This window comes from Dryobates pubescens, chromosome 4 (genome assembly GCF_014839835.1).
Source record: "Dryobates pubescens isolate bDryPub1 chromosome 4, bDryPub1.pri, whole genome shotgun sequence".
Classification (NCBI taxonomy): Eukaryota; Metazoa; Chordata; class Aves; order Piciformes; family Picidae; genus Dryobates; species Dryobates pubescens.
In genome coordinates, this window is record NC_071615.1 from 4066166 (window position 1) to 4088919 (window position 22754).

A 22754-nucleotide genomic window follows, 5' to 3' on the forward strand; every position below is an offset into this window, starting at 1 on the left:
TGACACAAGCCAGAAAGCCATTAGCTTTCTTGGCCATCTGGGCACACTGCCAGCTCATATTCAGCCACTTGTCGATTAGAAAGCCCAGGTCCCTTCCTGACACACTTCCCCAAGCCTGTAGCATTGAATGGGGTTGTTGTGGCCCAAGCACAGGGCTTGCTTGATGATGTCACTAATGACGTACTTCTATCACAGCTTGACTACTGAGCCACTCCGGTGCGAAATAACCACCCGTGATTAGTGATTACCCGGCACGTTACTAACACGACACCCCCAGCTACCGGCGCTGGCTCGGGACGCCGAGCAGCCGGTTACAGACGCCGAACGACCCCACGGCAACGGCCTGGGACGCGCCATCACGTCATACATGGACCCGCCTCCCCCGGCAGAGAGACCAAGCCCCGCCCCCCGCGCGACGACCTCGTTCGTGGACCCGCCCCCTTCGTCCCTGATTGGACACTTGCCCCGCCTACCCGCGGGACAGTTCTGCCCCCGTCCCCGCCTTCACGCTGTCCCTCCCGGCGCTCCCCGCCCTGCCGTGCCTTGAGCTCTGTCGCCCCCGTAACCCCGCCTCAAGTGTCCGGCTCCTCCAATTGGAAGAGGGAGAAATTGACCGACATTCCTGTGGCCTAATGAGGCTCAGCGTGAGTACGGCGGGAGGGTGGAGCGGGTCCCACCTCTCCGTAGGCGGCGGCCGCGGCGGCGGCGCTCGCGTTCTCTGACTGAAGGGGCCGCGGGGGCTCTGCGTCCCCCCGCCCCGCCGCGTCTCAGCGGGACCGGAGGCGGCCACTGCTTGAACCCGGGCCGAGGGGCCTGGGGCCGTCTTCCTGCCGCTTCCCGACAACTCGGCGTCCTTTGGCCGCTCGGGGGGGAGTGGGGCGGCGGTGCCCCCTCCCCGGGCAGGGCCTGTGGGCCGCGCCCCGCCGCCGCCACCCCTCCCCCCGGCCGGCCGGCCTCCCCGGGCCGCACCCCGCCTCCCCTCCCTCCGCAGCGTAGCCCAGCCGAGCCGTGAGAAGGGGAATGGGCGGTCCCGGCCCTTAGCCCCCGGCTGCGGCTGCCGCTCCTCCTCCTGGGTCCCAGCGTCTCGGTGGCCTCCGCCCGATGCTGGCGGAGCTGGCTGGGGTCTCCGCGGTGTTGTGAGCGTTACGGCCGTCCCGCAGCCGCCATGTCCGGCGTGGTGCGTACCCTGAGCCGCTGCTTGCTGCCGGCCGAGGCCACGGGCCGCGCCGGGGAGCAGCCGCGGAGGGAGGGCAAGGAGCGGAGCCGCGATGCGGAGCGGGAGGCGCGACGGCGGAGCCGGGAGATCGACGCGATGCTGGCCCGGGAGAGGCGGGCTGTCCGCCGCCTGGTCAAGATCCTGCTGCTGGGCGCCGGCGAGAGTGGCAAGTCCACTTTCCTCAAGCAGATGCGGATCATCCACGGCCGCGAGTTCGACCAGAAGGCGCTGCTGGAGTTCCGGGCCACCATCTACGAGAACATCCTCAAGGTGAGGGGCGGGAGGGGGCCCGGGTTGGGGTGGGGGAGTGGCGGCTCCAGCCGCCTTCGCGCAGAGCAGTCGGTGGATTGAGGCCGGCGCCGGCACATCCCGGAGTTCGGGCCGTGCCCTGAATCGTCGTCGGAAAAGGATGTGAGTTGGGCCGGGCGGCGGCGGCTGCTCCCCCGGGTCGCTCCGCCCGCACCTTTCGGATGCTCCCGTACTTCAGGGACGAAGTTTCTGCGGTGCAGGTGTTTCGGCAGACGGGTATCTTTTGTGCGGGCTGCGGCAGGCGAGGCTCTGCGGGCTTCCAGCGTTATCCATCAGAAGGCCTCGATGGAAAAGGCTCAAAGGAAACTTCCCTGCAAAGGGGATTGAGAAAAGCTTTGTGGAAACGCAGAGGAAAGAGGATATAGGTGTGGCCTGCGCTCTGGAAAAAACATTATGAGAGCATCCTCGAAATCCGAATTGGAGAAACTTAAACATTTGAAGAAACAAGGAGGAATTTCCATGCCCTTATCAAGTGCCCTGAGTCTGGTACCTCGAGATGGGAAAAGAAATAGGTCCTTGTATAGATATTGTGGTTGTGAGTGATTGTTACTTGGGGTACATCTTTGGAAATGGGGGACCCTCGACCCTTAGAGTTGGGTGGTGTGGGATGTGATTAAGCAAAGTGCTGTAATGGAAATAACTTTGGTTTTGTACTTCTGCAAAAAGGTTTTCCTCAGTATGTGTGCGGGCTTTACGTTGCTGGCAGTGTATTTCTGTAGTGACTGGAGAGTATAAAGGCTACTGGTGGAGCCTACAGGTACAGCATTTGGCCTACAGACAAGTAAGGAAAATCACCCTTGACAAACACTGTTTCTGGGAAGCAAGCTTTGAGGCTCTGTGCAGGTAGAAGTGATTGCATTTCAGAGAATACATGAAGATGAATGACAAGTCCACTTAGGAATATGTATCTTTTCATAAGCTTTCACTGGCAGAGCTGCTGCTTTCTTGCCTGTGCTTTTCTGAAAGACTGTCTTCATTATTAGACAGGCATGGGTTTGTGAGAAGAATAAAGGGAACTGCAAGTTAAGGATAACGAGAGAGAGTTACTTCTGAATTTTCAGATTGGTTTTTAAATGGAAGCATTATATGCACTTAAATGTGTCCATGCAGTGACTCTTGTTTATAAGAATGCCACTGTTCCTTGAAAGTCTTTTGCTTCTGTTAGTGAACAAGAAAATTGTTGACTAATTATTTTTTTTTTATCCATTTTCAGGACTGCAAGAGCCCATTAAGTGCAAGAGAGTTGAAGCTTAGAAGCTTCTCTTTAATTGCAGTTACGTGAGCAAAGAGAGGGCTGTGAATTTATCTGTACACTAGAAATAAGGAGTCTGATTTTTGAGGGCTTAATGCTTATTTTGACACTGCCAGTGATTTGTTCCAGCTACTGTTTTAAAGTAGTAGTAGTGGCTTTTAAGGAAGCAATTTGTGAAAATGGAAGGAATCTGAGACTCATTCCTCTTTAAGTTGTCTAAGTAATACTAATTATCATAAGATGTCATATTTTGTGTGTGCAGAAGGTATAGAGCTTTCAGCAGTAGAACTTGGTATGCTTCTGAAAGGCTAATGAGTGTCTCCATCTTGTCCTAGGGGAGGCAGAGTTATGTACTTGAAGCACTTGTCTGCTGGATGGCTCTGGGCAAATGTGCAGAACCTAGAGTAGAATTCAGGTCCTCAAGGTAACAATCAGAGATTTTGATTTCAAGACCAGTAGTTAACAACAACACTTCATGGGCTGTTGTCAGCTGAACACTTTGTAAAAGCCTCCTAATTATCAAAGTAAAACCTGGAAGTGTCCTTAAATCGAGTCAATATGGTTCAAGAGATTGTCCTTTTGGTCTTGCAGCCCATGATGTAGGGGTGTTAGGTTAGGCCACCCTTCTGGGTACACAGGCCACATCTATCTGACTCTTCTTTCTCTTACTGCCCCGGATGACAGAGATGGCTCTTATGTAGAACACCACAATTTACTCTTCACTCATAGCTTTTGTGGAATGGCTTGGGGGTGGTCACTATGGCAAGAGTATGTTAAGACTAAAAGGAGTGAGCATCACCATGTATCTAATTCAAAAGAAGAGATATAAGATGAATTTTCATAATATGATGCGGGCACTGTGAATTGAAAATGATCTCCCATGTAGCATAGAAATCTTTGACGTCAGGAAGTACAGCTGCAGCAACCTTAGCCCCTTTTTCCACATAGTTCTCAGCATGGTCAAACAATGGTTCTGTTAAGCTGCCACAACACTGAGATCTGAGTTAGCAATGCAGTGTAAATCTCTGGGATTAAATGGTCAATTTTCATTTTCCAACCATGACTAAACTCCTCTCTGAAGGAGGAGGATTACTGCTCCCTCAGTAGTGCTTGATAATTCTAGAGTACTTATTGCAGTAGCATTTAGACAGTCTGTACAGTTTATGGAGAATGAAGGAACTGCTTCAGGGAACAGAACCTGAAACCTCTTTGAAAATAACAGTGCTAACTAGGAATTGACATTAGTGTCAGCTTCCACTTTGGGTTTTCAGCTTCCTGCTTTTCTCGTATCTTCCTAATGCTGAGTTCTTTCCTTACCCTGTTGTCTCTGCTTCACATCCCCCACTTCAGGAAACCCTAGTTAGAAACAAAATGCTGAAATGAAATAAATCTGTGATACAGGATTTACTTTTCCATTTAGTCCAGGTGATGGTTCAGGGCCTTGCTAGCTTTTTCTGGCATTTGTGGGACGGTCTTCAAATACATTAGTTTTGCTTTGGTTTAAGGTAAATAGTCATTGGTTAACTAGGGTTTTGCTTGTTAATCGAGGCTAAGTTTCAAAGTAACTTTTTGGAACTTTTTGATGATGGAAGTGAAAAGCAGTAGTGTTAATGTTCTGGTATGAGTACACAGGCTTCATGACTTCAGCACACCCACCTGGAGAAGGGAAGTGGATAGGACAGGGCCTGCTGCTGCATATGAATTTTAAGGTGACTCTTGGATACACAGAGACACTTGGAAAAGTTATGTATACTTAAGTTTCAATCTGGTGGTGGTGTTACATGAGTGTTTTGATGCCTTCCAACTGTAGCTGAAGGAATTTTTTTTTACACCTTCCAAAACAAATGGGTTGGCCTTGTTACTCCACTTGCTTCCTTTGATAACAGTTAAGGAGTTTAGATACTTGATGAATCATGGCTCTGATGTTCCTTGTCTAAATGTTTTTTTGTTTCAAGTATGAGAATATCATGCTGCTTGCAAAAACCCAGCTTAGCTGCATAAGAAAAATACTCATCTACAAGTACCAGAGTGGTACTTGTACCAGCTTGTTTGAGAGATTTCAATCTGAGACCAAAGGGGAAAAAAAAACCCAAAAAATATCACCTTTTAGAAGCCTGAAATATAATCTGATGAGGTTTTTGGTAATAACTGGCTTCCATGTTGAAAATGAGAAGACCAGCTCAATGTTTCAGTACATCTGTGAGTGTTTTCTTATGTGGGGCCTGGATTGCAATGATTGACTAAGGAATTGAAAAGCTTGGAGTTGCAGAGGAAAGAGCTACTCAGGAAATGATGTGTAACTTTGTTTGTGGGCTTTGAGTGGGAGAAAAAACAACCAAAGATTTTTGAGCATGGAAACTCCTGGAGGATGTATCTTTGGGACTCTCAAGTCGTTGCAATATGTATTGGTATACCTGAGAGCATTTCTCCTTGACAGCTTGAAAATGAGTGACAGTAAAGCAGGCAAAGTGAGTATCCATTTTAGGAAGAACTTCAGACTTCCACAGTCACTGCTAGACCTAGGCTGCTGCTTGGTTGTAAGAGGCTCTCTGTGTACCTTGAATGGGCTTATGTTGTTTTTATGATCTCTCATTATCAAGGTGGTTTTTACCTTGTGTGGTTGTGAAGCAAAACAAGAAAACTCGCTTGCAATTTGCAGGTTTCAGTCAGGTACAAACTCTGGGAAGTGGGAAAAGAATGTTCCTCAGTTTAACTGGGAGTTACACTTTGAGTTACCAAGTTACCTAGTCATTTGTCATGCAAGCATATAGCTTCTAAGAGCCTACAAATGAGGGGGGAATACATATTTCTCTTGTATGGACTCTAGTTACTGTTTAAATGGACTTGACTCCTCGGTTCTGAGTTCACATGCAAATATACTTGGTAACACATTAGGAGATGACAATAGTAACACTCCCATCTGTTACTTCAAAGTTGGGATATAGCTGTGCTTGAGTAGTTAGTTACAGGACAGTGATAGTCTCATTTCTGCTGGGACAGCTTTTGAAAGGAATGAGGAGGAGAATACTCCGTAGGAAGTGTGGCTAATTAGGAGTTTTCCCATTAAATTTAACATACAAGTGTTAAAGTGCCATGATAGAACTGGTATTTAAACCTGGTTATCTTTGCTTTGTGTTTTATCATGAGTGATTATTGTAGTATGAAAAATAATATTCATAACATTATGTAGAAAAGAAGAAAAGCCACCTCTGAGTCTTGTTAAGTCTTCCTGTTCCAGGTATATTTAATCAATAAATCTCTTACTGACTTCCAGTTGATGTATTTTCTGCATCTTAAATAAGAATTCTGTCAGCTCTGGTGGTCTCTGAATTTGGAGTGTCTCTTGTTTGGGCAAGGAGAGAGCAATCTGTCTTCATCATGGTGGACAGTGCAAGAAGAGTAATGGTCAATAGTAAGTAATAAATATTCATTGTTGTTCCAAAATAGAGCTTACGTTGCTCCTGTGATGTAGTCATTAGTATTGCAGAACAGGAGTTAGTGCCTGGAGACTGCAGACACCATACTTTGATGTTTTCCAGACAAAAATCTAGTCACTCGAGTGACTAAATTTGGGAGCTTACATGATATTCAGTTGGTTCAGTATTCATATATTTTTATAATTCACTTGGAAACAGTTCTGGCAAAGAAAGGAGTAAATTGTGCTTCGAACAATGTTTACAAGAAAACTTGGAGCAAGCTGGTATGCATTGTTTGAAAAAGTAAGTTCAGGACAAACAGGGGAAAAACTTGTATGTTGGGTTTTTCGTGTTGGGGGCAGAGCTGGCTTTACTGGTCTTGTCTGAATGTTGAAGACCCCTCACTCTATCCCTTCTCCTGTCTAAGCACATCTGCTGGCATTCTGGCAGTGTATGTATGAGGGCACCATGACAGGATCTTGCCAAACCTGATGGGGGATGCTTTTGGAACTACAGATGCTGCTTCATTGCAAGCATGAACAAATTATGATCTAGATACTAGTGTGATGGTATCAGGCAAAGGAGAAACATGGTAATGTCATTCTGAAAATATTAACTTGCAACTTTTTTAAGGTCCTTCATGAGTTGTCACTTCTGAGGTTATCATCTCTCAACTTTGTGCCTAGTGCAAGTAAAGCTTGCAGTGAGAGGAATTTTCTTCTGCTGCATTTATCATCATTTTGCTGGATTCAGTCAAAGACTCTTTTCAGAGTTTCCAGACAAGCAGACATCCGTGCTGCTCCCAATTCAGAGATTCAGTGGCTAATCCAAATGTTTCTTAATGTTTGTATTCCTGTGGACTAAGTAAATGACACTTCCCCTTTGTTCCCATTTTTCACTTGTGTGTTGTGCTGGAAGGTAGGTCGTCTTTACTGTTTACCCTCCTCTCACCTGGGTGGTACTGGAATATGTGAGTGGTGAAAATATGTGCATAACCAGTGAGCCTTTCAGTTGTCAGACTGGGTTAACTGGTGCTGCTCCTACCCTTGAGTCTTTCTCACCTTGCAGCAAACTGATACAGGCAGTGGAAGCCACTTTTTTTCTAACAAATGGCTAGGGGTTTGGTGATGTTTGCTCACAGGGCTGGCTTGTGGACTCAGGCAAATGAAAACCCATCAGACGGAGGATGGAACCACACTACCAGGAGAGATGCCCTTTTTGATAGTGCCTGGTTGTTAGACTGCTCTGTAATGTGAAACCTTATCCTTGATGACATTGGCATCTTGGCTACTGCTTGGCTGTAACGTTCCAAGGACACAGATCAAACGCAAACACCATTAATGCTTTTATGACGGTGTGCTGTGGAAACCTGATTGTCTTGGGGATGATCACCTGTGTTGGGAGTAGATCACCTTCTCCCCACTGCACCAGACAGCAGTTTTGGAAAGTGCATGTGACTGTATTTGCAAACACTGACAGATTTACTTTTAAAAACTGTCTTTGAAAATGTCTTTTTCAGAAGGTTAAGAGAGGTTTTCTAAAAATACATGTAGGCTACATTTTATCATCTTTCTTTAGTTGCCAGTAAGTCCTCCTGCTGAGAAGTCCAGTCCCATCTATGGCTGTGATTCAGCTTTCTCTCTTTATTGGCACCAGTGATCATGGAGCTGTTGCCAGTTTTTGGTACAGTTAAACTTGCTGGTCCAGCTGACCTGTGTTCATATAGCTGCATCACTTTGCACTGCTCCACTGGCATAAAGGGTGCATTAGAAATATCTTGCTGAGGTGGGAGCACTCCTTTTGGCACTAGTTCAGATTTATATTGGTCTCTGTGAATTGTGATCCCCAGACTTTGCCAGCTCCTTGTCAACAACAATGAGGAAAAGCACACAGTAGGAAATGGGTTTGGATTTCCCTCTTGCTTGCAGTGTTCACATTGGTTTACAGCTACAGGAGAAGACAGTGTTGGCTGTTAGCTGTGATTTGGAGCCCCCTGATCAAGTGTTCAACAGTGATTTCTGTAAGTGGTATAGATGCTGGAGATGTCGGGCTTTGTATAAGGCTGAGCAGTATATTGGTGGTAAAAGCTTAAAAAAGCCAGTGCTGCAGTGTTTCATGTAAAACAGTTCCTCTGCTGACTGATCTCATACCCAGTAGCAGTTCCCTAAAATTATTTTGAGAAAATGCACTGTAGGACACTTTCCTGTTTGTATACAAACTCTTAAGTGGTTTTGCAAGTTCTCTCTAGACACTTGACTAAAATAATCAAATATTTTGATCACTTGACTGTTGGTTTGTGCATGGAAGAACCTGCTTATGAGTGAGCGCTCCCAAAACCTGCAGTTTCCATTGTGTTTGGTGCTTAACCAAAACAGCCTTTTCCCTGGGCCTCTGAGTTAGTCCATCTGGCAAAATGTGTGAGATTTGAAGGATTTGTTATGCTTTAAGTACTGGAGTATGAATAATGTAAAATGTCAATGTTGTGTTTTGTGTAGAAGTGTCACTACTGATGTAAGATTGCTAAATCAAGCTGCTGTTTTAAGTACACAGCACTTCTTTGCATGTATTGGCAAGCATCACCGGCTTCAAGTGACATTAGCTGGTGACAGCCTTTCTAATAATTCCTACAAATAAATTAATTACTACTTAAAGATATAGGCCAACCAGGATTTTTATTTTTTTTTTCAAAGTTAGAAAGCTTTTTCAAAAGTAAAGGAGGAAAAATAAGCTTGAGCCAGCCCTAGTAATGAGCATTTTGTGCAAATGCTCATAAACCCTTCATACTGGTGGTGAGCAGCAAACACGCTGCTTTGTGCCTGGCAGCTGTCCTCTGTCAGGCCAAGCAGCTAGTGCTTTGTCTGACATGAAAAAAAGCCACAACCAAAAATGGTACAAGAACAGAGCAATGTGATACTTCGGTGTGCTCTTCTAGTTATTGGCAGCCTTTGGTTTCGGAAACTTTTTGAGCCAGGAGTCGCATCTGGAATGTAATTGAATAGTCCTCTTTGGACCTTTCTTCCATCAATTTGACTCGATTGCTCTTCGAGTCCATTTATACTTTTGGCCAGCATCCTATGTAAATGAGTTTGTCTTACTGGGAGGTGTACAGGAAAATCCCTTCTACGAGTTTAACCTTTAGTTTAATGACTGTTACGTACCATTCATACTTGTGTGGCAAGGGATGGGGAAAAGAAGGGCCTTTTCTACTCCCTTTCTCCAACTGGTTTGTTATGTCTGTAAACTTCTAGTATATTATGCCTCAGTCACTTCCCCCCAGTCTGTGGATTTAGTGTTTTCTTCTGTTAAGATGCAATACTTGATGAGTTAGCTCACATGTCACACTCTTGTACCTTTTCTTGTCCTGCCCTATGTCCATTCAGGTTTTGTGCATGCCAGGGGTTTATACAATGACTTGAGTATGCTAAATATTATTATGAAATTAATGGACCAGACAACTTCCTATTTCCCACATTTAACCTGTACTTCCAGTGTCCTCCTGTTTTGCCATTTTCTAATGCCTGACACTATGCTTATGTGTCAAGTTTAGTGCTTTCCTCTTGTGCTTTTTCTGTGTTGTGCTTTGATTGCAGCACAAAAGCTTTAGATCAGTTGAACTGTTCAGTAGTTCATTTCATACCAAAAGTTGTTGTCATGTTGTTTTCTACTGTCTTCCAAATCTGCAAACAGAATGGTAATTGACAGTATTCAGTCTTCTGAATGAAAGAGTGAATTGGCATTTCCTACAGTAGTAGACAATAAGGAAAACTGTCCCAGTGCTGTTGGGAAGGTTTACTGTGAAATGAGCCTTGCTATGAATGCAGTCTGATTTATCCTAACCTTCATTGTTGTACTGACAATAAAACTTTGAGGGTTTTTTGGTGTTTGTACCAATGGTATCTGAGTTTGAATTCACTTTTCATAAATATTTTTCATTACTTATTCCCAGAATTTCAATTTATTGACTCTAGAATGTATCTTCTTAATTCAGTCTTTACCTCTGGGCATCAACAGTATATGTGAACTTTTAAGCAGTTTTCTCAACAGATAGAAGTGACTCTCTGGCCATCTCTCATGATGGTCTCTTTGGCAGAAAGAGGCAGGCAAAGTGTTTTGCATGCATTTTCAGAAAGAAGGGACCTTTCTTAGGGTAACTTGTTCTGCAGAGTAATGGGGCAAGGATTATCAAATGCTCTTTCTGGCTGCAGAAAATAGCTGTTACCAGTAACTTGGAAATGTGAGAATAGCAAATACATGGGATCTAAATTTGGCATTTTCTCTGTTTCTCCTCATCTTTCTGACATCTGCTTGCATCATTTGGAGAACTGTTTGGTGGAGGTAGGGAAATGTTAAGTTTAGATTCGCTTTACTGGAGATCTTGCTGAGTCACAAATACTTTTAGCCGCTAAGCCCCGGGGGGGAAGAAACACTGCCTGCTTTGCTCCTTGTGTAAAGCTTTTACTCCTGGTGTGTTTTAGGTGTATGTATCTCAGAGTTGGTGTCCTACAAATTCTGGCTGCTTTGGTTTGGTTTTCTGAGCAGTGCTGTTCCTGTGGATATGCATAGGACAGCATTCCTGCTGATCCATCCCCTATTTCTGATGTTTCTCATTCAGTTTTAAATTGACCTTCTCTGTATGTCTGCTTTGTCAGTGCTAGTGCTGATGTTTCTGCATCTGAATCTGTCACGCCCCAGATTGGGCTCTGTATGTGATTTGATTGTAACAATTTGTCTGAAACAGGGGAAAGTGCTGATCCTGTGCCTATGTACTCCCATGGGTGACCTTATAGCAGTTAATGCACTCACATAGGGTCTGTAAGGTCGACGTTAAGTGCCCTCTCTTGCCCCAGGGAGATTTGAACCTGCGTTTTCAAGGAGCAGCAGCCAGCAGATAAGTGACTATTCTGGGACTGGAGCAGTCTCTATGCCCTTGATTGAAACTGTTCTGTGGTTTTCTCCAAACAAATGGTGGAACTTTCTTTAACAACAGTCTCTGGAGATCCTTTGTGTGTCTCCTGTGGGAGCAGGAAAAGGAAAAGTGGCAGTGTAGGGGCATATGTTCTGAGCCTGAGGTTCTGGTGCTGGACCAACAGGAATCATGCAATCTTGCCAGCCCTCTGAAGGGACTGTGGTAGTAGTGAGGTGGGTAAGGGTTAAGCCAGTCCCAAAGCTGTAACATAGAAAAGCTGGAGCTGAGATGGTTGCAGAGAGCTGGAGCTGAAGCAGGTGAAAGGTCAGAGCTGGCCTGTGTGGGCTGGGAGCTGTGTCCCGGGGAGACTGGAGAGATGGTGATCGCTGGCTGACACACAGCGCCAGTTAACTGTTTCTATTCACGAACACTTCTCACTGAACAGAAGCAAACCTGGCATTCAATACCTAGAAAGGGTGATGTCCCACCCATCTTGGTGACCATAGTGCTTGGGGGGAAAAAAAATTGATCTTCAAGATCTTGACTTGGAGTAGGGGGGGGAGCTGACATTGGCTTTGAACTGCACCCAGGATGGTATTCTGTACAAGTAAGTGTCTTTAGTTTATGAGACATCATGCAAGCATTTGTAATTCAGAGACAAAGCCTTGTAAGTGATGGGTGTTTTTTTCTTCATGCCTGCATTTGTTAACACCACTTAAATAATGAAGATCTAAAGACTTGTGTTAATAAAGGGATAAACTGTAACTAGGAATGAGAGTTGGCTTTGGTCTGGATGACATAGTTACTAGATAGTTATGTCTGGAATTTTAAGCAGCAGTTTGTAAATATATTCAATTTTAGTCTTTCCATGGTATTGTGGAGATACATTCTCAGCTTTATAAAGAGAAAGTAACAATCACTAGAGAATCATAAATATTTACATTTTGGGGAAGCTGCACTTCAGGAGCACTGTGGCATAATGACAGCCACTATGTTTGGCTTTGAGTTCCTCTTCTGTGACACCAAGTTGCTTCTCACTGTCCTCTCCAATCTTCATTTCCATTGGGAAAGTTACTGTTCTGGTTGTGTGGTGCTGTGAAAAGGTTGGAGAGGTGAAAGGTTCGAGTGTTAAGAAAACATGTACAGTCCTGATATTCAAGTATGCAAAAATCAGACCCATGATGTGGAAGCTCATGTGAGTAACTCTGGAAACAGAACTTCAGTTTTGTTCTTTTCTTTTTTTTTTATTTAAATCTATTTTCATCAACTGTAAAACCAAAAGAACAACACAATGAGAAAAGTAGTTTAATATAACCAACAGATTTTACTTGTGAAGTAGGTGGTATTTGAGATGCTGTGCCACCATTAACAGATCTGTCCTTCAGTAAAGTATCACCTGCTGTGGAGAAATATCTATTGACTGACTGAAGATAGTTTGTGGAGGTGTAGCTCATCAAAACTGGAGTTTCAAAGTTACTTAACCTCATGTGTTTGACTCGGTGCCATGAGCATGAAAATGTTTCCATAAGAACTGTAATATGTGGAATGAAGTAGTCTTGCTAATCCTGGGTTGAATTTGAGAACTGCATGGCTTTCCTTCCAGATTTTCTTCCACAATTAGAGTACCAAAACCTACCTGTCATGACTTCCTAGCAAGTGTGTGGCAAGTTTGAAAAGTGAGCTGATGCTGATGGAAAACTGCACTTGATTTACTCTGCTTAGCAGCTTGGAATTTATGCAATGCCTTCAGTCTGCTTGCTGCTGGGCTTTCCTGCTGGAGGTAACCATGTGCATGAAAGCATCTCAGCAGAAGATGCTCAACTGCAGCAGACTTGGAAGAAATCTATGAAGTTGGATAGCTGCATTGTGTAGCATCTAAGTGGATCATATCCAAATTGTGCTTTACAGCAGTATGCTTTTCAGATCTTGCTAGTTTGGTATTACTGTATTTTTTTTGCCCAAAAGCTTAACTAGTTGGTGGATGCGTACAGCACTGGAAGTTAGTGAGTTCCCTCATTTTGGGTGCTCAATATGCTGTGCTTCACCAGACTATACACTATGTTCTTTCAACAATACTTTTTAGTGCTCTTTCGATCTTCTGCTGCTTGAGAAAAGCTCCTCTGGCCTCTTTTAGTATCTAAACCCCAAATGCAAAGATGGAAGGGTATAGTTTCATGCATGATGTTACCTTTAAAACTACAGCTGTGAGGATCATAATTAGTTCCAAGACACTTTCCTTACACATTTGGTGTTTATTATCCGTTGGTAGTATTGCTTGTTGCAACTAGCTGTTGCTGATAGTATTTTTTCCTACCCAGAAAAATACATTGTAGCTGAGTTGCTTACAGAAGCAAGCTCTTCCTATCTTATTTGTCAGCCATGTTGCAATAAACAATGTTGATGATTCTTGGAGTTCAGTCTCAACAGAGCAGTTAAAAAAAGAATAAAAAGCTTCAAGCACCTCTGAGTCCAGATTGTTCTTTTACACTTTAATCTTTTTGTCACTGACTCTTCTTATCTGAATCATTCTTTAGGGCTGCAGGGTTCTGGTTGATGCACGGGACAAACTGGGGATCCCTTGGCAATACACCGAGAATGAGAAGCATGGGATGTTTTTGATGGCTTTTGAAAACAAAGCTGGAATGCCCATAGAGCCTGCCACCTTCCAGCTGTATGTGCCTGCGCTGGGAGCACTGTGGAGGGATTCGGGAATCAAGGAAGCCTTCAGCCGCCGCAGCGAGTATCAGCTGGTGAGTATCTTCTCTGTCGTGGGAGGCGAGCAGTTCCCTGCTGTTTAAAACTCTCTCCAGTTGAAAGATTGCTTGCTACGTGCAAGATTTAGCCATCCTATGAGCTGTTTGTAGTAAAGCTGTAAATCCAAGCACTTCAGCAGCAGAAGCAAGTGATAATTGGAGCCAAACTTGAAAAACTACATGGCAGTAAGAGGGAGTGGAAAAGTGCACATGACTGGATAAACTGGAAGAGCAAGAGGAACCAAAAAAGGCAGGAATTGGTTGAACTAAAAATATTTTAGCAGCTCAGTAGGTCTGTTCATAGTAGGTCACTGATGAAGGCACACTTAATTTGTAACTTTCCAGTCCTGCCAGCTTACACTATATTGATACTGGCAAACTATTCCTGCATGCAGATCTTTTGAAGTGAATGCAGCACCCATTCCTGCTGCTGCTGTTTGACTGTTTCTTTTCATCTTGACGTCTGCAAGTGAAGCTTGGATAAGCAACTGAAAGATGACAGTGAGCATAAAACTGTGCTATCTTCCATGCTTTCTTGTTACTTGGTTTTCATATTCTTGTGCCAAAAGGGTTGCATTTCTGGTATGGAATATGTTTCTGACAGCTGTTAATAATCCACTCCTTTTTCTTCCCATGTGCAAACTGAAGGTGCCTTTTCTCCCCCCCCTCCACTCTCTCTTTCTTCCCTCTTTGGTGAAACAAGGTCATGATCAGTGCAACCTAGTACTGCAGTTAGTAGTTCTTGGAAAACTCTATGGGATGGTTTCCTTCTTGTTGTAATAAATGTATCTGTATGATTTCACCGTGAATTATGCATCATTCTGCAGGTAGAATTCTTTGGGTTTGGATGTTCTGTCCCCAAGCTGCATTCAGCTTTTTACTTTTGGAAAAGAGAGAGGTGGTTAAAGGTGAAATTCTTCATGCCTGGATGTTTTTAACAGAAGGGTTAGGCAGACAACAGAAAAATGGCTTTCTGTAGTCTCTTACAAAGGAACTCGGTACAGCTAAAGGAAAGCCAGAGAAACTCAATAAAATCCTTATTTGTTTCCTCATGCAGCTCCTCTAGACAGGTTCTCTAGTGTGTATACTGTAGTTAAACTCATGTTACAGCCCTTAGGTACTCATCTGTCTTCACTAATAAGATGTCTACTTGAGTCTTGTTGCATATCCTTGAAATCTGTCTCTGAATTATCTTGAGACTGCTAAATGACTAACGAATAAATAAAGTAGCTAGGTAAAACTGTCACAGGATGATTGTATAAACCTCATTTCCTCAGGCTAAAAATGGAACCATTTCCCATTTGACAGCACTGGGGATGGGTGGGAGGATGTGCAGGGGGGAGAGATTAATTGTTCTATAATTCCTAGCATCAGTAGACACTAAGATTTTTGCTGTTCCTAAGCACTGTGTAAATGTAAAATCAAAAGATGGTTCATGCCCCAGGGAGCTTGAATTTAACATGAGAAAACCACTAAGAATCCAGTGCAGTAAGCAATAATTGCACCAAGAGCCTGTTAAAAATTGTTGTGTTGGGTGTTTGGGGGTTTTTTGGGTGGTGTTTTTGGTTGGTTGGGATTTCTTTCTGAGAAATGCTATGATCAAGCCTGGGGTTTGCATTTCAGGGGGAAGTTTAGATTGGGGTCATGTAGGAGGTTCATTCTTGTACCAGTTAGCAATAAAATTGCATCAAACTGGAAAAAAAGTCCCAATTTGTTGAATAAATAGCATTCCAAGAGTAGTCAGCCTACCTCTGCATTCTCTGGCTTTGAGGATTAAACAGGAAATACCAAAAAATAAAAAAGCCTCACAAAATCCAGGCATAGAGGCACGCAAGTGATCATTTCATATGCTGTCATCCTCAGCAGCATGCTAAAGTTCCTTCTTGCATCCTTTTTTGAGTGGCAGTCATATAACCTGTTTAAGATTACTAGGGCAACTGGAACTGATGTAGGCAGCAGAACTCTTAACTTGTGAGCAGTGTCACAGGATGTCAGGGGTTGGAAGGGACCCAAAGAGATCGAGTCCAACTCCTCTGCCAGAGCAGGACCATACAACCTAGCTCAGGTCACAGAGGAATGCATCCAGATGGGCCTTGAAAGTCTCTCCAGAGAAGGAGACTCCACAGCCTCTCTGGGGAGTCTGTTCCAGTGCTCTGTGACCCTTACAGTGAAGTTCCCCCTTGTGTTGAGGTGGAACCCCCTGTGCTGCAGCCTACATCCATTGCTCCTTGTCCTATCACAGGGAGCAAGTGAGCAGAGCCTGTCCCCTCCCTCCTGACCCCCCAGCCCTCAGGTATTTATAAACACTTATTAAATCCCTTCTAAGGCTTCTCTTTTCCAGACTAAAAAGCCCTAGGTCCCTCAGCCTGTCCTCATCAGGCAGTGCTCCAGCCCCCTAATCATCCTCATAGCCCTTCGCTGGACCCTCTCCTACAGATCCCTGTCCCCCTTAAACTGGGGAGCCCAAAACTGAATGCTGTACTCAAGATGAGGTCTCACCAGGGCAGAGTCGAGTCACTCAGTCCTGCTGCGTGCATCGTCGCACCAACCTCTTGAAAATCCTGGGTGCTGTTACTTCACTGTGCAGGCTGCATCAGCAGGAGATGAAGTCGTCCCTCAGCTGTAAATAAAAGGATTACAAGCTTTTAATAGGTTGTTCTCAAGGATACAAATGCTACTTCTAGGTTGATCACCAAACAAGTTATTAACACCTAACAAGTTGAACGAGCTTCCATGCCTCGCTTCCAGCTTCAGCAGAGATCTTCCTCCCTGGGTGCATGGGGATTAGCAGCAGTGCACTGCCCTTAAATTAAAAAAACAAATAACATTTTTTTTGAGAAGCTTAAAACTTGCATAACTTTGTAAAGAAAGCAGGTGGCTTGAGGAGGTGCCTTATTTATAATTGCATCTGATGTGTATAAACCCATGCCTTCATTTAGTTTCAACTCTTTCTGGATATAGACTCATGTAAATAAACAGAAGCCAGATATAGCAGGCTCCTGAGAAAATAAATCTTCTTTCTCAACCAGTTTTAACTAAGGCTAAAGAAAAACCTCTGCATCATCACTTCCTTTCTGATTTGGTGTGAGTCAGCTATTAAATGAAATAGGCTTGTTGTGAACTGTGTTTGTTATCATTACATTGCTATTAAAATGATTACCTTTTTATTTTGAGGTTTAATCCAAATCATTTTAAATCATTACCACTGTTTTGAGCCTTTACATTACTGGGAGATTTCTGAGTAGTTCTCAGCAATGTTTGGAATAATCATCTTGCTTACCACCTGCATTTCCTTTGTCCTGGGTTTACAATCAACTGAACACAAGCTTTATTATTATTATTTTGGCTTCTAAGCAATAGGATTATACTGCTCTGCCTCTGAATTCTGTTTCTCCAGGAAGCTGAGTGACTATTTAAAAAGTAAACTATGTTGGTTGGTGGGTTAACTAGAGCTGCAAATTGCATTGTGCCAGGTATCTTCCTGTGATCTATTACACTGAGCTTAAGAACTGACTGGGCAGTAACAAATCTGCTGTAAGAAAATGGCTCTGACCATAACCTTGTACAATCTGAAGGGTTCTCTTGGACCACAGAAGCTGCCTTTGGGCATCTGAGTGTTTTCTGCTTCATATTCAGTGCCTAGAAGGGCTGGCAGTAAATCCCTGTCTGGGTCTTCCAGCCTTTCAGAAGTGAGTGGGTGGATTCTACAATAGCAGGGTGCTGGGTTTTTTTTTCCCCTTTTTTTCCTTCACTGTCTTTCTTAAAGCAGAACAACCAATTTCACTTTCTTTTCACAAGCATCAGCCTCTGGTTCTTCCCCCGCCTCAGCTTGTCCCCACCGACCCAAGTTCCTCTGTTCCTTGTATGCAAGCCAAGTAGTTTGTGGACAAAAGCTCCATTGTATGTTTGGTTACATTGTCACCATCTCTGTCCTCGTTTTTTAACTGCTAGGATAGGAATTCCTTTGTAATCAGTATGCGATTCTTCTCTCTTCCCCCTTGCCCTCATTATCCTACCCCATTTTCTGTCTGTATGTTAGAAAGAAATACATTGATCATGTCTCTCGATGCCCTGTAACATCTTCGGAGGTTGCCTGTGGTAGTTAGGGCAACTAAGTGTTAATTCCTCACTACCAGCAGGTGGAGACAAGTTCTATTTGGAATAGCTTCTTGGGGAGAGGACCTTGGGACTTCGATTTTGTTCTAGCTTAAAGGATGGAAGCTTCTTCAGTTAGAGCCTAATGACAAGTATTTGGGTGTGTTTGGGAGTTCAGCTATCTGCAAGATTTTTGCACCATGAAATGAGGTTTCCTTTTATGTCATAAACCACGGGGACTGAGGCCCAAGTAGGAATTGCTTTGGTCAGGTGGTTTCTGTTTTGTTGAGCTCTACTTTTTTCCCTCCTCGGTCTCTAGTGGCAGAGCATGGGATGCCATTCACTTTTACTTTAATGTGTCCAGAACAAAGTCTGAAGTGGGATTAGGTGGTACTTTGACTTCTTGCAGCTTGGCATGCTTCGTGTTATTGTGGATGAAGATGGGACAAATAGGGCTTGTCGGGCAAGAAAATGATGCTTTTGTCACGGTCAGGACAGACTTTATATTGTGTGCCAGTGCTGTTACAGAGCTGTAGCTAACAATGAGTAGATCTGCAAAGGCTGTCATCTGGCTTCATCAGGGCTGAAGCCAAAATTGACATTGTTTTATCAGGATTTTTAAACACGCACACTGTGGGTTTGGATTTGTTGTTCAGTTTCCATCCTAGCTACTCTTAATCAAAGCAGTGTCTTCATTTGAGTGATTTTTGCTGTTTCTCTTCAGAACACCCAAGTTTTCTAGCCTGTAACTATGTATTTTGTGAGCTCCTGGACTTCTCCTGTGGACTCTTCTCTTCAGGATTGGTGGGGCTGTTTCATCTCAACTCCAAAGCCTGTTTGCAGTTAAGGCAACTGTGCAGAGTTACTCAGAGTCAGACTAATTTCTGACTTGTGCTTATGGCTACCCACCATTCTTGATACAGAAAAGAGCATGGCCATCCAGGGAGGCTGCAAAAGATACCTGGTTTAGTGCAGTCATTCTTACAATACAGAACATATTAATGATACATTACTGGAGTATCAATTTAATTGTGGTTATTGATGCATTATTAGTATGGTTCACTGCACTGCCAAAATAATTTGTGATGTTTTAATAACTCCTTTAAAAAAAATTGGAATATCAGCATTAATGGCAAGTAGTGACTCCTGAGAGGGAATAAGGGCATTGCAAATACAGACAAAAATTTACTACTGTGTCCATAGCTATTTTTAGCTTTCTGCTCAGGGAATTGTATGGAACACTTCCAGTAATACTTCAAATACTAAGAGCCTCTGAAGCCCTGGATGTGGGAAGACTCTGGAAAACGTTTTAAAGACCCTTTATTTGATATCAATTTACCACTTCCTGGTGTTTTGAGGTGTGGGGGTTTTGGGGGATACTTTTAACAAGACAAGTTACTCCCCTATGGATTAACCATTATGGGTTGTTCTTTTGTTTTGTTGTTTTGGGTCTGTTTGTTTGTTTGTTTTTGTTTTGTCTAAGCAGACACTCAAAGTGGTTAAATTGTGCCTGCCAGAACAGACAGTGAGCTGGAAGTGTCACTTAGTGAACAGCCTGCTCCCTGTGTTAGTATCATTTTGTTGTTGGGTTTTTCTCATGGAAGGAGCTGAAAGCTTCAAAGCCTCCTAGGCAGCCAGCTGTGCATTTTGGGCAGTGTGGAGGTGAGACATGAGTTTCACGCCAAGTCATGATTCCAAGTGGACTAACTCTTATTTAAATGTCTTTGTTTTGGTGTGGAAATAGTGGATATGACAGTAATGTAAGAGGATCAGGAGTTGGGCTATCTACCAGCTGCTGTAGTATATGAAAGGTGTGTGGCAGAATTTGACTGCCTCTGGAAGCCATGTGAGGTGAGGCAGCAGAGCACTGGCTTGACATGACAAGTAGATGACTTTTAATGTCTGCAGGAGTGGGCTCTGTTTTCTCAGAACTCCTCAGTGCACTCCAGTAGTGAACTCTGGAATCCTTAAGTAAAAAGTTTCCAGCTGATCATTTGTCTTTCAAATGCAAGAGCAGAGGAGAGTTATCCTTAAAAGCATGTTTCTGAGCTTTTTACTCTTCTTTCAGTGTATGCTATAGCTTTGAAATGCAGGAGTGCTTGTGCCTGATACCAACATAATGCACTTGCTAATGCACTTCCTCTTAAGGAAATCATGGCAGCTAAGCCCCAGCCTGTACAACTGCCCATGGCACAAGAAATGAGCTCTTCTTTTTGCAAACTGCTGTTTGAGTGAGCTTACACAAGGGACTATATATGCTGCTTTCTCCAGAGCTGCAAAACTTTCATATTCCATCCATGAAATCCATTAATCCATTGAGACTTGACCAGTGCTGGTGTGATGTACAAAGGGGATAGCCACAATGTTCAAAGTGCCAGTATGGGAAATCTTGTTGCCATTTGCTTTCTGTAGGGAGTAGGCAACAACTCTTTGCCAAATGACTGTTGAGCTTTGCTTGGGTATTCCTAGTTTGCAGAACTCCTGTGGAATGAAACTATTGCTAGGGAGGTTATGTGGATCTTTTTTCTTGGATACATCTGGATGGGCTGTACCACTGTGACCCAGAGTATTTGTTAAAAACCAATGGATTGACAGTAGTGCCACAAGCCAGTGACTCATGATTGCTGCTGCTGAGCCTTGATAATTTGTAATTGTGTGGTGTTAGTGCTGAAAGTCAGCTATGCCAACTGTTAGCTGTGTATAGTAAATAGGCCTATTTGAGTTTAGCTCCTGCACTTAAGGAGTGATACTGCTATATTACCAAAGCCTTCCCTTAGGTTTGCCACTTGTTTGTTATAAAAATAGCAGTAAACCTCAGTTACAGCCTCATTTTATGTTAGAATTCTGAACCATTGGCTTACTCTGACACAAAATGTCCTACAAAATTAAAAGATTAACTTAGAAGATTTTGTGCAGCTCAAATACTGTCTTGCTCTGGACTTATATATCAGGGCAAGTTATGGAGGTGTTTCTCTTTAGTTACTAAATATCTAAGCACAGTTTTATGCTAGTATTGTGCCAGTTGAGTGCCAGAGGTCCAGAGGGGCTCCTCAATTCAAGAAGGATGTTTTGATGCTTGAATGTGTCCAGAGAAGGGCAAAGAGGCTGGTGAGAGGTCTCCAGCACAAGCCCTATGAGAAGAGACTGAGGGAGTTGGGGTTGTTTAGCCTGGAGAAGAGGAGGTTCAGGGGAGACCACCTTGCTCTCTAGAACTACCTGAAAGTAGGTTGTAGCCACGTGGGGGTTGGTCTCTTCTCCCAGGCCACCAGCACCAGAACAAGAAGACACAGTCACAAGCTGCACCAGGGGAAGTTTACGCTTGAGGTGAGGAGAAAATTCTTCACAGAGAGAGTAGCTGGCCATTGGAATGTGCTGCCCAGGGAGGTGGTGGAGTCACCATCCATGGAGGTGTTCAAAAAAGCATTGGATGTGGCACTTGAAGCCATGGTTTAGTTGTAAGGAGGTGTTAGGTATTAGGTAATAGGTTGGACTTGATGATCTCTGAGGTCTTTTCCAACCTGGTTGACTCTATGATTTAAATTCTTGGTTCTAGTTCTGTCCTCTGATCCCAGGATGGTCAGGTAAGGAAATTTGACTCATCTTTGGACAGAAAAAAATCAATTAATAGCTTGTTTAAGTGTAATACTGCAAAGCATCGTGGCTGGTCTGTAGTAGGAAGGATGAGGAGTTGGATTCCCTGGCTTCTGGTCCTGTCTCTGAAGACCAAATAGGAAAAGAGAAATCTGATCTGAGTTTCAAGTAAGAACTCTCCAACAAAAGTGGCACTTTTTAAAGGAGGTGAGAGTTAGTGAGTTATAGTTTGGGTTTTAGTAAAAATTGAGAAGTAACATGAAGCAAAATGCAGCTGGAAACCTTTGCACAAAATTCTGTGGATATTGGCTAATACTGTAGAATTTGTCAGTTTGCATCTCCAGAACCTAAATGCTCAGTTTCATGGCATTTGCAGTATTCTAAAAATAAATGCTTAAATGAGATATGGTAATGGGCCTGCTGCCACCAGAGCTCCTTGAGCAGTACAGTGTTCGGCTGTGCCAGCACTAGTGTCTCTTGACAGTCACTGAGATTCAAAATCAGGACTAAGCTGGAGCAGGAGGCAGAGCTGAAGATGTTTTAATAATGCATTGTCACTTGGTAATCTCAGTTTTGCTTTAAGTGCCACTGAGCAAGAGGTGAGATGAACTTTTCATTTAAAGTAGGCTGGATTCAAAACCCTGTAGAGAATCAAGGGTCGTAAATCATTTTACACCACAAATCATTTTGCATTCTAGCAGAAACTTGTGCAATATCTCTTCTCAGTGGCAGAAGCTGCTCTCTCATGCAGAGCCATCCACAGACAGCTTTGTGATGGGTAAAATGGTTATTAGCTCTTCTTACATGCTTTCTACTATTGGAGAGAAATAAGATCCAGAAAGGTCATGAATTTATGACCTCTTCGAAACAGTGCAAATGGAGAAGAGTTAGAGACTAGCAATTTGTTACAGTACCTACCTGAAGTCTTGACCAAGTATTGAAGTACTACATGCTCTGTGGAAGAATAAAAGGATTCCTGCTATGAATTTCTCCTGGCCTGAAGTTATGACAAAATGCAGCAGCTGGATGAAATGTAACCTGCATGGAATTGGGAGGATGAGCTGGAAAGTAATGAGCAGATCATACATAATAAATAAGTGGATAACAAGAAATTGATATGCCTATCATACAGGAACTGAAATGGACATGAACACCAGTGCTGCTGGCGGTTGTAGGACTCTGTATAGTCAGTTCCTGGCACTCAGCATTTTTAAAG

The 22754-nt window shown here is 43.6% G+C and overlaps 1 protein-coding gene across 1 annotated transcript in view; it reads left to right on the forward strand.

Annotated features, from left to right (window-relative positions):
• Positions 1-764: 764 nt before the first annotated feature.
• Positions 765-22754, forward strand: part of GNA12 (G protein subunit alpha 12) — a 41353-nt gene continuing 19363 nt past the window's right edge. Inside the window, exons 1-2 of the mRNA XM_054180335.1 lie at positions 765-1486; positions 13634-13849. Coding sequence (XP_054036310.1) covers positions 1166-1486; positions 13634-13849 — 537 coding nt within the window. The 5' untranslated portion in view covers positions 765-1165. The remainder of the gene's footprint in view (positions 1487-13633; positions 13850-22754) is intronic.